The 14,843-nt window shown below is 62.4% G+C and overlaps 1 protein-coding gene across 3 annotated transcripts; it reads right to left on the bottom strand.

The window, feature by feature from the left end:
• Positions 1–4,533: 4,533 nt before the first annotated feature.
• On the bottom strand, positions 4,534–14,101 carry FDXR (ferredoxin reductase). 3 transcript variants are annotated; one of them, XM_057717107.1, is made up of 12 exons: positions 13,980–14,101; positions 13,107–13,210; positions 8,704–8,898; positions 8,390–8,512; positions 8,082–8,195; positions 7,647–7,748; positions 6,773–6,880; positions 6,442–6,526; positions 6,108–6,307; positions 5,854–6,025; positions 5,113–5,283; positions 4,534–4,980 (listed from the first exon to the last, which is right to left on the bottom strand). In XM_057717107.1, the coding sequence occupies exons 1-12, from the start codon at positions 14,056–14,058 to the stop codon at positions 4,850–4,852; spliced, it is 1,584 nt and encodes a 527-aa protein (XP_057573090.1). In that variant the 5' UTR covers positions 14,059–14,101; the 3' UTR covers positions 4,534–4,849. The 3 variants fall into 3 exon arrangements, with proteins under 3 accessions (XP_057573090.1, XP_057573091.1, XP_057573092.1); XM_057717108.1 differs by having other exon boundaries at positions 8,704–8,856; XM_057717109.1 differs by having other exon boundaries at positions 8,704–8,799.
• Between the last annotated feature and the right edge of the window lie 742 nt (positions 14,102–14,843).

The following is a 14,843-nucleotide window of genomic DNA, read 5'->3' as shown; positions in this document are numbered from 1 at the left end:
CCCAGCTCTGAGCTCCAGACCCGTGCTGTCAATTACAGCAGCCATGAGTCACGTGTGAATGTGGGCACTTAAATGAGGCTCGTCCAAATTGAGGGGTGCTGTAAGTGTAAAATACACACTGGAGAGTGAAGACTTCATATTACAAAAAAGAAAATATCTCACTAATAATTTATGTGGATTACACGTTGAAGAAATATTTTATATACACTGAGTTAAACACAATATAATATTAGAATCCATTTCACCTTTCTTTTTCCTTTTTCTAATGTGCCTACACGTGGCTCTCATTTTGTTTCTTTTGGACCATGTGACTCTAGAAGGACACAGGTTCTCCCTCAACTTTGAGGGCACCCTGCCCCCAGAGACTCTCTCTGATGGGAAGGTGTCCTCCCAGACTGGAGTTGCGGAGGAGAGGAGGTTGGGGCAGGTCTTGCCTCTCCCCAGGAGTGACGGCAGAATGCCCCTGGAGGGAGGGGCCGCCATCAGGCCAGTCTCTGAGCTTCAAATAGCAATGGGTGGATTCCAAGAGACTCAGGCTCCAGAGTCATAGCACCACCTGGCCTCCAGCCTCCCCCATGAGGCAGGTGGGTCATCCGTGAGCCCTGGCCTGATCCAATCTCCCACTTGCCTCCCGCTGGCCTCCCATCCACCCACCTCCCGCCTGCCCCCCGTCCTGAAACAGTCCTCTGGCCGCTGCACCCCTCCTCAAATGGCACAGCTGCTCCCTGGTGCCTACAAATGAAGTCCAAATACTTGGGTCCCATGGACAGAGCCCCACACACCCCAACTGTCCTCCCCTCCATGGACTCCACACTCCCTCCAGTCTGGTGGCCAGACAGCCCCCACTGTCCTCATCTCCAGGCCCTGGCTCGCTGCTCCCTCAGGCTTCAATGTCCTCTTCCCACGGCCTCTCTATTGTCTACACGACAAATTCCAGAGTTCTCAGAGCCCCATCTAAATCCCTCTGCCACAGAGCACCTGCCTTAGTCCATGGAGGCTCTGGACACACGGGCGAGAAGACAGAGGGTCTGGGCCTGGCTCTAGGCCCGTTGCCCTCTTCTTCCCCCACCCCTGCCCCCACCCTGGGTTGGGGAGTTCCTGGCTTTGCCTCTGCAATGGATCCTGTCATTTTGCCCCCCTGGCAGGAATCCATCCCCTCCAAGATGTCCCCACCCCACACTGGACTGTTGTCTTACAGACCTCTCTCTGCCCACCCACTTGCCATCCACACCTTTCACAAAGTGCTATTAATATTTGATGAACACCCGGACCCCCGAAAAGCCTGGCAGAGGGTGGCAATGGTCAGTCTTTCAGGACACTCAGCACCACCTCGACTGGCCTGAGCACCTCCACGAGCTTAGGGCTCTTCTCTCCCCCCTGCTCCCGCAATCTCAGGCAGGCTCCGGCACACAGACGTGCACACACACTCACACTCCACACATCTGATGGCTGCCCTCTCTCCCAGGCCGGGAGCCTGGGTCCCTGGAGTCGGCCCCACCCACCAGCCGCGCTGCTTCCCGAGGGACCCCAGCGGCTGCGCGGCTTCTCTGGATGCAGTGCCCTCCGGGTGAGCGGCCTCTGCTTTGCCGTCGGGTTTCCCTCCCTCCCTTTTGCCGAGCTAAAACCTGAACCCAGGCGCCAGGGGAGAAGACGACCTCTCCCCCTTGCCCCCACTGGCGCGGACACCGAGGTCTCCCCACTCCTAACTCCCCCCTCCCCGCTGATTCCGCCCGGACCCCCCGGGGGAATCTCTTACACTCGGGCTGTGAAGTTCGGGGTATTTTTAGGCCAGCGATAAATAATTCATAGGGAACGTGGCATCAGGCTCCCCCCGCGGGAGGAGGGGGCGCGAGCGGCGACAGCCACCGTCACCCGCGGCTCAAGGACACTCGCGATGCGGCGGCGGCGGCGGCGGCGACACCGGGCGCAGGGACCCGCGCCACGCCTCCTGGCGGCCAAACTGGGCACCACGCACTCCGCGCCCCCCCGCCTCACTGCTACCCTCTGCGGGCGCCCCGGCTCCCAGGCCCCCATCCCCACTGCCCCGAGCTGGGTCGCCACCCCAAGCCCCGCGGGTTGGGGGCGCTGAGCCTGCCGGGCAGGCGGGGCTGTGGGTGGGTACCAGCCCAGCCCTGCCCCAGGGCGACCCCAGGAGTCCGGTTCCCGGCCTACCCGGTCTCCTTCACGTTCCTCTTCGAATTCCCGGTAGGGCGTTTAGGAGCGGGCTGGAAACCGACTGGCACAGCCAGGAAACTAGACGGGCTCTGAGATAGACCACAAGAGCTCCCACCGACCCACCCACGCACCCACCCACGTTCCTTTCCTCCATAGCCGGGGTCCATGGGTGGTGCCACTGTCGGAGGGCTGGGGACCGAGCCCGAAGTCCCGTCCGGTAAGCAGGACTAGGACCATGGGGCGAGCGTCAGGGCCTGGCGGGAATTCCCCCTTCGCTCGCCCAGGAGGACCTTTGGATGGGTTGCGGGAGGCACGCTTGGGGATTTTCTGGCCACTGGGTGCCTTCCCCTTCGAGTGGCCCTGGCCCTACCCACGTAGGCCTGGCGCAAACGGCCTTCTGCAGCAGGAGGCTCAGGGCTCTCCTTCCCGCCGTCGGGGATCCTGGTGGAAGCCCCAGGAGACCAGAGCAACCTGCTGGTGTGGCAGCCAGGGCCCAGCGCAGCCGGGCTCTCCGCTCTCCCAGGTCGTCTTCGCCCACCCCTCCCCTCCCATCCTCGGAGCCTGGGTCCGCCGGGCGCGGGGCCAACATTTGGGAAGAGCCCACGCTGACTCCCTGAGGTCAGAGGAGGGAGCGCTACACCGAAGGAAGAGCTGGGAGGGGAGGACCTGGAGGACTCACAGCCGATGAAGGGGCGGGGGTGCGAGGGAAGATGCGCGCAGTAGGTGCTCAGCAGACCTCAGGGAGCAGGGGGCCGGGCTCCTGGAGCCACCGACAGCCCCCTTTCGTGCTCTCTGCTCCGTGCCCTCTCCAGCCCCCTTCGCTCTGGCGGAACCCAGCCACGGCCCCAGCTCCCAGCCCCGCTCCCCAGCCCCCCGCCCGGCTTCCAGCAGCAACAGTTGCGGGGCCCGCAGCCCAGACTCCCGCGTCCCCGCACCGCCCCCTCCCCTGCGGTGCCGCGGCGCCGGGCGAAGGAGCCGGAGGGCTCGGCGACCCCGGAGACGAACGTCTCGGGCGCCTCGCCCGCGTCCTTCGCTCGCGTCCGCTGCGCGCCTGTCACCTCAGCCTCTCTTCCTCGCTTCCTCTCCGCCCGCCCGGGTCCAAACCCCGGGCCCGGTCCGCGAGGGTCCCGGTCCCCCGGCGCCCCCCCTCCTCGGGCTCCCTGCGCCCGCCAGCCTCTCCCCGGCGCCCGCGTCTGTCTCCGCCGTCCTCGCCCGCGCGGCGCCGGAGCCCAGCCCCAAGTTGGCGGCGAAGTTGGCGCCCCCGGCTCGCCGCCCGCCACTCACCGGGGGGAAGGGGCGCTGCGCCCGCGCCCAGAGCCCGCGCCGGCCGCCTCCCGCGCGGTGCATGTCCCGGCGCCGCGGCTCCGCGCGCTGTCCTAGCCCGGCGGGCGCCGGAGCCCGGGCGCCCGGGAGCCGCGGGGCCGCTGCCCGTGGCGAGGCCTGGCGGGCTGGGCCGGGCCCGCCCCCGCGCCCCGCGCCCCTCCCGTGGCCCGCTCGGCGCCCGGCTCCGTCCCGGGCTGGGCTGCGCGCCGCGCCCCGGCTCCCAGGGCTCGCCAGCTGGCTGTGGCGGAGGAGCGCTCGGCGCCGCCACCCGCGCGGGCCCGCCCCACCGGGGCCCGCCGCCTCCGCCCCGCCCCGCCCCGGCCGGCCCACCCCGCCGCCCGCTCCGGGGCTGCTCCCGGACCCTTGTCGCCCGCCCTCGCGTCCCTTCTCCCCTCTCCAGGACGGCGTCCCCAGACCCGACGCGACTCGCGGGGTTCAAGTGCAGCCTCGGAGGAAACGGGCTGCCCGGGGCCCTGGGTTCGAGCTCAGTGGGTGTGTGACCTTGGGCCAGTCAATTTCGAGAATCCCCCAGTGTACAGTGAAGCCAGCATCGTGGGCGCTGGCGTAAAAGTTGGTGAACAGGCCACGGACATTGAGGTACTATTTTTAAGAGGCTTGTCAGTCTGGCTGGGAACCCACAAAGGAAGGACAGAGTGGGGGACCCCCCAGACAGAGGGGCCACGGGGAGGAGCTGGGGCAAGGGCTGCCCAGCTCCATGGCTCCCACTTTTTCTCTTTTCTTGGTGTGGTTTTACTGGGGCCTAACCAGGGAGGAGCCCCGGCAGCAGGGCCAGCAGAGCAGGCAGGCTGGGGTCACAGGGGGCCTGCCTGCAGTGTGGGCAGAAGGCAGGCCGGCCGCAGCAGCAGGGCCAAGCTGAGAAAAAGATGGTGGGTGCCAGGCCCGGCTGTCAAAACCCCTCAAGCCCCCAAGAGGCCCCAGAGCAGGGAGCTCTGCAGCGCCACCTGGTGACCAGAGGGGAGCTGCAGCTGGAAGGTGACCCCGGGCCCCAGAAGAAGTCGCACATCAACCACTGACCCTCGGTTGCAGGTGTTTTATTTCCAGCATCTTCCCGACCTGGTGACCCTCCACAGTCCGGCAGGAGGGAAGCAGGTTAGCCTGCACTGGCACCCATCCCTAACTAAGGTTATCTCCTTGCTGAGAGTTACCCACACTGGCAAGACCGACCTTCTGGCATGAGGAAGGGCTGGGAGGCCCCTGGAAAAGAGGCAGCCAAGGCCCCACGCCAGCGCGGGCAGGCAATGCAGCTGTGGTGAAGAGACCTGCTCAGGCTGCCCCCACCCCTCTGCCCTGCCCAGCGCTCCTCCTGTCCGTGCCAGGCTGGGATGCGGGCTCAGCGCCCCAGCAGCCGCAGCATCTCCTGGGGATCCAGCAGCTTCTCCCGGGGCTTCCCCGCGCCCTGGCCCCGGGACACCTCCTCAGCATCCAGCTTCTCCCAGTCCGAGAAAGACACAGGCCAGACCCCTGCGGCAGAGGGAAGACAGGTCACTGTCACCACCTCCTCCTCCACCCCAGCCCAGAGCAGCCCCCTTCCAAACCGTGAAGGGTCCAAGGACCCCCCTCCCCACCTCCCAGGTGTTCACATAGGGCCCAGACCTCGGCTGCTGAGCAGGGCCTGGATGGCCGCATAGCCGGGCCTGGGGCCAGACGGCAGCAGCCCGGCCTTCAGGTCCTGCAGCAGAATCTGGCCGGTGAGGAAGCTGTCGGTCATGGTAGTGGTGATGACACCTGTGGGCCCCCGCTTCACCCAGCCGCTGCAGTAGAGGCCTGGGAGGGGGTAACACAGGGGTAAGGAAGGGGGAGTTGACTGGGCACCCCTGGCAAGCCTGAGCCCCAGGACACACACGTGTGCACACGCAACCATACACCCCACGGCCTCCCAGCATCCGTCAGCTGGGCCCACTCTGGCCGCTGGCCCACTGCCCTCAGTCTTTCCCAACCTGCATTTACCATGCCATCCCCCCTTACACCAGGAGCTCCCTGTTGCAGCTGGGTGCTGCCCACCTTGTTTCAGCAGGCTCTTAGTAAACACTGAATGAATGAATTAATGACGAGACAGGTATGTGGATAATTAATCAGGCTGGAAGCTCGCTGCTTCCCATCCCAGCACTAGGCCTAGCCCAGAGCAGGCCTCCGTAAACTGAATGACTTAATAATCAGACATATGTGCGGGGATCTCAGCCAGACTAGGCACCTCCCCTAGGGCCAGGAGAGGGGGGGCTGAGTCCCCGGGTCTTGGGACAGGGCCTGGCTCAGAGCAGTTTCTCAATACAGATGAATGAACATGAACGGCCCTGGGAGACACCGGCCTCCCCGTCCCCCACTGTGCCCTCTCACCTGGCACATCCACAACCCGGCCCTCCGTATTGGGGATGACCCCGAGTTTGGGGTCAAAGGGCACACTGGGGTCGATGGGGCAGCTCTTATACCCAATGCTACTCAGCACCAGCCCACAAGGGAGGTCCTCCACGTCTCCAGTGGGCACTGCCCGGGTGGCCTCACCGGCACCCTGTGGGGAGAGTGCGGGAAACACCAGGCTGGGGGTGGGGAGATGTGACAATGGGGGTGTCTCTGGGTAACAGGAGACTCACCTCCAGTCTGGTGACTGCCAGGCGGATGCCTGCCACCCGCCGCCCATCTGGCGAGGGCAGCACCTGCTGTGGGCTTCGGAAAAAGCGGAGGCCCCAGGCGCGGGAGGCTGATGCCCGGCGGGCAGCCTCCTCCACCCCTGGCTTCTCCGTGGCTGTTCGAAGCAGTAGTTCCATCAGCCGCTTCCTCGGGCGCTGGACCTCTGTGAGCAACGCAAACATGTCAGGGTGGTCTCCAAGGCTAAGGCCCTCTCCCACAATGCCCTCCCCCAAGCCCTCTCTGACCTAGAACCATCCCCTCCCTAGTGAGCTGGAGGGCCAGGCCAGGGCCCCTCACCCGTGATTCTGTCCTGGAGGCCCAAGAAATCCACAGGGTCCAAAATGGGCCGAGTTCCTGGTAACTGAATCATCTCCCGAAGCTCCTTGGGGGTGGGGGTGGGGAGTGGAGGAGCAGGTCAGTCCCAGAGCACGGTCCACCCCCAAGCCCACCCCAGAACCCGGCCCAGGTGGGAGACACCCCACCACCACCACCTCCACGGAAGGCACTGGGCCCCGGGGGGCCCCGCCTGGCTCCCCCTCTCCCACGCCAGGCAGCTCTGCCCTGCCACACCTCCCAAGGGCAGACCATCTACTTGGGACCCTGGCCCCTTTCCCTCAGGCCCCAGCACCTTAATGGTGAAGGCAACTTGCAGGGGTCCACGTCGGCCCACTATCCACACTGTCTTCACCTGACTCCGTCTCAGTGCCTCCAGCGCAGCCTCGGTGATGTCCGTTTTCTGGCACAAAAGGAGGACCTTAAAGCGGTTGGACACTGACGGCGGAAGGGGCCTCTCCATTTGCCCTGAGAAGCTGGGCAGCCTGGAATGGCACCACTGCCCCCCCTGGCGGCCAGATGGAGCACTGTCACCATTTCCGCAAACTGCTTCAACTAGTAGCAAAGCAGGCCCACGCGCTTCATTCAACAAGTGTTTAGTGAGTGTTTACCACGTGCCAGACAATGTGCAAAGGGCATGGGTGGGCAGTGTCAATGGAACAAAAGAGACATGGTGCCTGCCCTCACAGAGCTTCTGTTCTGGAGGAGAGAGAGACTTACCAAATACTCATTAATAAGTATAAAATTGCAGTGGTGACAACATGCTTTGAAACAGAGGTAGCCAGGTCTGTGGGAGGAGGGTATCACCGGGAAATGGACCTATCCAGGGTGGTCCTGGAAGGCCTCCTGGAGGAAGGGACAACTGAACCAAGAACTAGAAGGTGAATACAGGTTAACTGGCAGGAGGTGAGTTGAGAGGGTTCTGAGCAGGGAGAGTGGTGTGTGCATACTGAAAACGTCTTCTAAAAACGCCTGTGTAGCTGCAGAAAGTGAAGGGGGAAGTGGTATGAGATGAAGCTCCCGGGCTGCCTTTCAGAATGCCTCTGCTCGGCACCACGGGGAAACCAAGGCTCAGCGTGGAGAGATGAAGCCCAAACCCTGCAGGCAGGGGCACCCTCTCCTTGGCGTAACCCCCCTCCACCCCTCCAGCCCTTGACCTACCCACTCACCTCCAGGTGCTCAGGTGGGGTCAGCAGGATCCGGGCCACGTCCAGAGCCACGTTCCCCTGCCCCAGGATCACGGCTGTGTCACAGCTCAGGTCTGGCGCCAGCTGGAGGACAGAGGTCTGGATAGGGCTCCCCGCACCTTGGCGCCAGTCAGGCTAATCTCAGCCTCGTGGTGGTCCTCGGCTGTACCCACAGGCTCCCCCACACTTGGAGAAGCCATTCCCCGAGCTTTAACGCAGGCCCCTCCTCCCCCACCCGGCGACCCCTCTCCCCACAGGCCTCACCCTGCAGTCAGCCTGATGTTCCACATCTCATCTCCCTGGGAGCCGCCCAGGCCTGTGGCTCGCGGTTCTCCCAGCAGCGGCAGCCAAGAGCTGCCCCTGGTCCTGGTTGACGCGTGGGGAGGAAGAGGCAGGGGGAATGCTCCCCAAACTCACCTCCCGGTTCTCAGGAAGCCCGTTGTACCAGCCCACCAAGGCCCGGGCTGAGAACACGCCAGGCAGCTCCTCTCCGGGGATTTCCAGGGCCTGATGGTCCTCTGCCCCATAGCTCTGAGGGAAGACCCAGAGGCCTCAGCAGCGGCCAAGGGGCCAGGCAGCCCCCACCAGGCTCCCAGCGGTCTCGTCCCAGCTTCTCCACAGCTTCCACCGTGGCCCTCACCCCCAGGTCCTCCACCCCTCTGCCATCAAGCACTGCTGCAGCCCTGCCCCATCCCCTTCCTCCCCGCCCACCTGCCTGCACTCACCAGTACCACGGCGTGGTAGGCGGCCCGCAGCTCCGGCACAGTCACATCCCTGCCCACCACCACGTTGCCGTGGAAGGCACAGCGGTCAGAGCGGGCCGTCTGGGTAAAGGTGTTGATGACATTCTGCCGGTCCCGGAGTGGGAGGGATTAGAGGGTGGGACAGCTCCAGGGCCCACGGCTGTGCCACCCTCACGCCATGATGTCCAGGGTGGCAACCCCCCAGGGGGCTCATTCCATGCGGTCAGGGAGCCTCCCTTCCCTTCTCACCTCGACCAAAGTCTCCAAATCCCTATTCCGAGCCCAGAGAGACCCACCTTCACCTCGGGGTGGTCGGGCGCCACGCCAAAGCGCACCAGGCCGAAGGGCACCAGCTGCTTCTCGTAGATGTCCACGTGGGCCCGGGAGTGGTGCTGCAGGAGAGGGCAGGGGCTGGTGGGGCCGAGGCAGAGGCTGAGCCCCTGTGGGTCCTGCCCTTCCCGGGACAAAGCAGGAGAGCCCAGCTCAGTGGGCTGAGGACACAAGGAGAGAGAAAGGCCTGCGACTCCCCATCTGCCTGGAGAGCTAGACTATAGGGACGGGTGGCACAGCACCAGGGCAGCCAAGGCCAGATCTCAAGGGCTGCCAGCCCATCGAGATGGCAAGAGCTCTGGCCAACCTAGGAAGGCGGCAGCTCTCCCGCCACTGGAGTTGCATCAGGGGAGCTTCTTCGTCTACGTGGGTCAGGCGTGACACACAGTCCTGCCCTAGCACCCTCTGACACTTCTAGAAATGCCCAGCCCGTAGATGACCTGAGAACCACCCTTGGAAATTCATACCTGCTTTAGCTCTAGTCTCCAAGATCACCCTGTCGGAAAGCGGACCAGGACAGAGAGTTAGAGGCACAACTAGGGCATGAAGCGGGGCAGAGAGGGATGGAAGTGGCCCTACTCCTAGTATTAGAAAAGACCATTTCACTCACATGTCGGTTTCACATTGCCTGCCCCCCCCACCCCCGCCCTGGGGCACCTAGAGGGGCCGTGGGGGAGGCTCAGGTTTGGGGGTCGGGCAGACAAGCGTGGCGTGGCTCTGCCACCAAACAGCCACGTGGCCCTGGCAAGTCCCAGCATCTGCGTGGGTCCCAGTCTCTTCCTCTGTAAACCGGGACAGATGACACATCCCTCTCAGGGTTGTTGGGAAACATCCGGAGGTCAGGATGGTGAGACTCTGGGCCACAAGCAGGTCCAGGGTCAAGCAGCTGGGGCTCACAGGGCCAACACTGCCCCGCCTCGCACCTCAGGCTCTTGCCTGATTCAACACTCCCGGTTCAGTGAGACAAATGAGCGCCCACCCTCTGGCAGCCCTCACCCCAGCAGAGCCTCCCGCTCCCCTCCTAGCCTCTGTCCACATCCCCTCTTGCCTCCACCCCACTGCCTGCGCCCAAGCCAGCCGCCACCGCCCACGCGCCCACTGTGCCTCCTGACTCCCCCAACCGTGCCAGCCACAGGGGCGCCTCAACCACCTCCCTCGAGCCCCGCTGACGTCGCTGTGCCCTTGAAGAGCTGCAGCTCTGGAGTCAACAGCCGCGGAGGCCAACCCAGCCCTACCGCTATCTGACTCTGCACTGCTGGGATGTTTCTTAACTTCTCTGGACCACAGCACACTTCTGGCTCGATGCTCCAGATGGAATGAGCAAGGCCTGCGCACTTAGCCCCGGGCATGACTTGCTGTGCGTGTCCAGTCAGAAGCTGTCACTACCATCACTGTAGTTGTCCTGGAGGTTGTATGTCACTGCCTCGCTCACAAACCTTCCCTGGCTGTCCTGCTGCGGGACAAAGTTCAAACGGCTCAGCCTATCCGCCTTTCCATCTTATCTTTCCTTCTTTCCAGCTGCTGAGAATTCCCTCCAGGTCACAGAGCTCTCGCCAAGGCCACCTCCAAAAGGCTACACCCGCTGGACCTGTTTACTGGTTCTCTCACAGGACCGGCCTCATCTTCCAGGACGCCCCTCCTCGCTAGCTCTCACAGAGCCCTCCAATCCCTCCAGGCCCCTTTTCTTCATCCCTCCTCTAACAAGAATATTCTCTGAGGTCCTTCCAACCTGAGACCCCATTCCTGGGGGACGTGTCATCCGCTCCCTCCTGTGACCTCAAATGCCTGTGGATTTACTGATGACATTCTACTCTCTCCCTTCTGCCCAGACCTCCCACCAAGACTGAGACTCCTGGACAGCTCACCCCAGACACCTCACGACCCATTGAGGTGGAAGGCAGTCCTCCCCTCCCCCAAACCTCTCCCCCTCTGCTCCTGCGTCAGAAGCTGGGGCTCCCCCCTGACTCCCCTCAACCCTGTCCAATCAGACCCCCATGCTCCCCACTGCTCTCTCGGCCCCCAGCCCTGCCTCCTGCCCTGCTGTCTGCCCTGCAGGCAGAGAGACGGCTCCAGATGAAAAATGGGGTACTTTCAGCCCCCTGCCTAAAACCCTCCCCTGAAGCCAGCTGCCTATAGCAGCAAGCAGCAGACTCCCCACCTCGGAAGGGGGCGGAGGGGGGGAGCAGGGGCAGAGTTCATTTTCAGATGTTGATTCCTGGGCCCCAGCCACTGTTCCATTAGGTGGGAACTAGGCCCAGAAATGTGCATTTTCACAAAGGCCTCAGGGGACTCTGATGGAGGAAGCAGGGTGGACAACACCAAGAGAAACTGCCTGCAGCCAAGCTGGTCAGTGGCTTCCAAGTCCCCAGGATCTGGGCCCGCTCACCTCCTCAAGCCTCGGCTCTCACCGCACACACCCACCTTCCTGAATTCACCACTCTCCAAACCTGCATCCTCTTTCTTCTGGGTCTTTGTCAAGCGGTTCTCTGTGCCTGGGGCTCTCTGGCCTCCTAGCCAACCCCCTGCCCCACCAGGCAGCTCCTCTGTCCTTCAGACAGCAATCTGGACGTCACCTTCTCCAGGCTGGGTTAAATGCCACTCCTGTACATGCCTCCCCCTCATCAGAGCCCTAGAATACTGAGTAAACCCTCTTCCCCTCCACTCCACAACACCCCCCTCCCAACAGCACACTGTCAGGTCCTTGAGCGTGGAGACCACGTCTGTCCTGCTCACACCCATGTTCCCAGGGCCAGGCTGTGCCTGGATCACGTCAGTGTCCCGTGGCTGATTACTGACTGGCCCAGCGTGGAGCTTAAGAGCAGACTCCGCCATCAGAGTGCCCACACTCAGAAGCCAGGCCTTCCCTGCTCAGTGGTGGGGCTTTGGGCAGCCTCGCTCAGTTCTCACCTGTGAAGCAAGAGTCATGCCACCTGCCTCACAAGTTGTCTTGGGGATGCGATGAGACACTGCACAGACAGGGTCTGACTCAGCAAAGTGCCACTGTCCCAAATGTGCCGTGTGTGTTCCTGCACAGCTGGTAGCTTGGAGCTCCCAGTGGGCAAGGACCAGCTTGTAACTGGCCTCGGTGCCCATCTCCCAGCACCTCCCACAGGGAAAGTATGTGCAGGCCGGAGCCTTTGTTCACACTGGGGGCACTGAGAATCCTGCCTATAAGGCCCACCCTCCTCCCTTGCCAAATTTCAGGCTCTGCTCACACAGTGCCCCTTACACAGAGCCCTCCAGGGCCTCCTGAACCCCTGCGAGATCCTGGTCTCCCTCCCAGAGCCCAGGGCTGTCCTAACACATGGCAGTTTGCCCGTGGATGGCTCCCCACATGTGGCAGGCCCTCTCCAGAGCCCACGGCCTCCTTCAGGACAACTCAAACACATTTTCTCCAGGAAGCACCTTCTGACTGACCCCACCTAACTGGGCTCTTGCTGGCCACTTCATCGTGATGAGCTCTTTCACCTATGCTGCTTGGAAGGCGTGCTTAGTTCAGGGTGACCGAACCATCCTAGCCTCCCTAAGACCCTCCCAGCTGAAAGCCTCACGTCCTGGGCAAACTGGGGTGGTTGATCACCCTACTATATAAGTATTAACATCTGTATATGTGTGTGTGTGATTAATATATTCATCGTTTCTCCTGTCTCTCCACGGCAAGGTCACTGTCCTATGTCTCAGTCAGCCTAGGTCTCCCGCACCCTCCCCCACCCTCACCCCCAGCCCAGTAACCCACACCAGCCCACGAGTCTCCCTCCCCTCTCCCTCCCTCCAAGGTCTGCAGAAGTTTCAAGGGTAACCAGCAACCTTGGGGCCCTGACCGCCAAGGCTACTACTATAAACCTTGAGACCCTGGCCACGGGCTGGAGGGAAGGGGTGGAATGGGGGGTGGAGCACAGGCTGAAAGACCAGCATGGCACAGGGAGGGCTGGAGCTATTGGCGAGGAGAGCAGGGCGAGGTGCCTAAAGTTACAGAAATCCCTGAGAAGAGGGGGTGGCTTCAAGATGCAGGATGTTGGGGACAGAGTGGAGACAGGAGAATGAAGGGAAGATGAGGGGCAGGACAAAGTCATCGTGCAGGTCTGCATAAGCTCCCTGGAGTACTCGGCCAAGGAGGCATAGCCGACCATTAGCCACGGACCACTGACCATCACCCATGAGGCAAACACACTTCTCTCCTAGCTGAGGACCTAGGGTGGGGAGCCCCAGGTGACAAAGCATGCAGGAAGCGTCCCGTCTAGATGGGCTGGGAGCCCCTTCCCCATCAGGGATCCAGGAGTGCTTTTAAAACCCAAACGGGTAGGGCTTGCCCTTAAGATTGGAGCAGCAGGTGAATCATGGGAAAAGGAACCAGGAGGACGTAGCTTACCTTTAGCAGGTGTTGGGCCGTGTAAAAGCCAGCTGGGCCACTGCCCACCACACAGATTTGGGGGGTCTGCTCCTGTGTGGAGAACTGCTGGTGGAAGCCTAGGGCTGGGGGATGGGAGAGGAAAGTCAGATCAAGATGCCCTCCCCCATCCCAAACTCCAACTTCAGCTTTGAACAGAAGACAGAGTTTCCCAGGCTTCCCCTTCGTCTGTGCCCTCCTTCTCTTTTTCCTCAAAGCTTTGACGTTTGCAGGGTCCCTTACTTCATCTGAACCCCCAAAGGCTGTCTCCTTCCAGAGCCCCCATCTCACCCATGAACTTACTAGGCCGTTGAAGATGGCCTACTCAACAACCCCCATCACCCCTGAAGCTGTCCTGCTCAACACTTCTTAATTTTTCTTAGCTAGTTCCCTACCCACCTAGCTACAATACCACATCCTTCCAGCAGACCCCATATCGCCCCTGTGGATCTCGCCACAATGCCCCATCTTCCCTCTTCTAACCCCTCTCCCTCCAGGGAGCCCTCTATTGCCCATATAGACCCCTCTTTCGCCTCAGACTTCCCTCTTGCCCCACAGACCTCCTCATCACCCCCATTCACTCCTTTTCACACCTGTGGACATCACGGTCTCCCCTTCTCACCTTTGTGGACCCCTGTCTCACCCCAGGAGCCTCACATCTTGCCGCACAGGACGCCATCTGCCCCTGTACACCCCCCCCCCACCTCACCTGCATGAGTGGACCCCTCCAGTCTCGCCCCTGGTCCCCTCTCTCTCCCCTCTCCAGCCCTGCCCCAGCTCGGGTCCTACTCCTACACTTAGCGCTCGCAGGCCTCCCCGCGCTCCCATTCAGCCCTAGAGGTGCCTTGCTCCTACTCTGGGTGCTCCCGGAAGGAGGCGGCCGGGTTCGAGGCCATGCCGACCGGACCCACCAGCGCCACCAGCGCGGAGCCATGCCTGGGAAGAGGAACCCGACAGCGGACCCGATCCCGCGGACCGCCCCTGGCTCACGCGCCGGCTCCGGCCCCGGCCCCGCCCCCCCGCCCTTCCTATGACCCCGCCCACCCCCGCGGCCCCGCCCCAACTCCCGCCTCCCTCGCTCCAGGAAAGCACGGCGTGGCGGATCCACCCCCATCCCCGAAAGAATCCCTTCCTCTCGAAGAAAAGCCCACCTCCCCGGTCCACCCCTTCAGCTGAAGGCCCGCCCCCCAGGACTTCCGGGCTGTACGTGACTCAATAACTTTCTCCCTAATCTTCACCCTCTCTCCAATTATCTGGAGCCTAGACTTGGAGGAGAGCAAATCCCCACTGCTGTTTAAATCCCGCCTGAAAGAAGGAACCAATCAGAAAAGAGCTTAGTTTACTCAACGTCTCCCTCTGGAAGCTCTCGTCGCTCTCTGATGACGCAAGGCTCCTTTCCCATTTGATAGCGTACACTGTTTCCGTCCCAGCCAATCACAAGCCGGGTTCAAGCCGGCTTCCCCGCCCATTGGGTAATAACCACGGAGTCCGGAAGTCTGGAGAAAGGGTCTCCTCGCAGGACCTCGGCCACCGCTTTCTCCGACGCCCGGCGTTAGATTTGACGCTGACAAGATGCTGTCCAGGTCGGGCCTTCGAGGATGTTAAAACCTTGGTAATCTTGTTGCTTAAGCGTCCTCCCCCTTACTTAGGTGAGGGAACAGAGGAGGAGCGGCTTGCCCTCTGTACTAAGGACAAAGCCAGAGCTCCCACCCTCGTCCA

Source organism: Hippopotamus amphibius, chromosome 17, assembly GCF_030028045.1.
Source record: "Hippopotamus amphibius kiboko isolate mHipAmp2 chromosome 17, mHipAmp2.hap2, whole genome shotgun sequence".
NCBI lineage: Eukaryota > Metazoa > Chordata > Mammalia > Artiodactyla > Hippopotamidae > Hippopotamus > Hippopotamus amphibius.
The sequence above is the reverse complement of the archived record's forward strand: the minus strand, read 5'-3'. Positions and strand labels throughout refer to the sequence as shown.

Coding starts and splice junctions, on each gene's coding strand:
- FDXR (XM_057717107.1), bottom strand. CDS start 14,058: ATGGCTCCGCGCTGGTGGCGCTGGTGGGTCCGGTCGGCATGGCCTCGA. Junction 6,527..6,772: donor AAGTTGCCTTCACCATTAAG/GTGCTGGGGCCT, acceptor CCCACCCCCAAG/GAGCTTCGGGAGATGATTCA. Junction 6,026..6,107: donor TGGCAGTCACCAGACTGGAG/GTGAGTCTCCTG, acceptor CTCTCCCCACAG/GGTGCCGGTGAGGCCACCCG.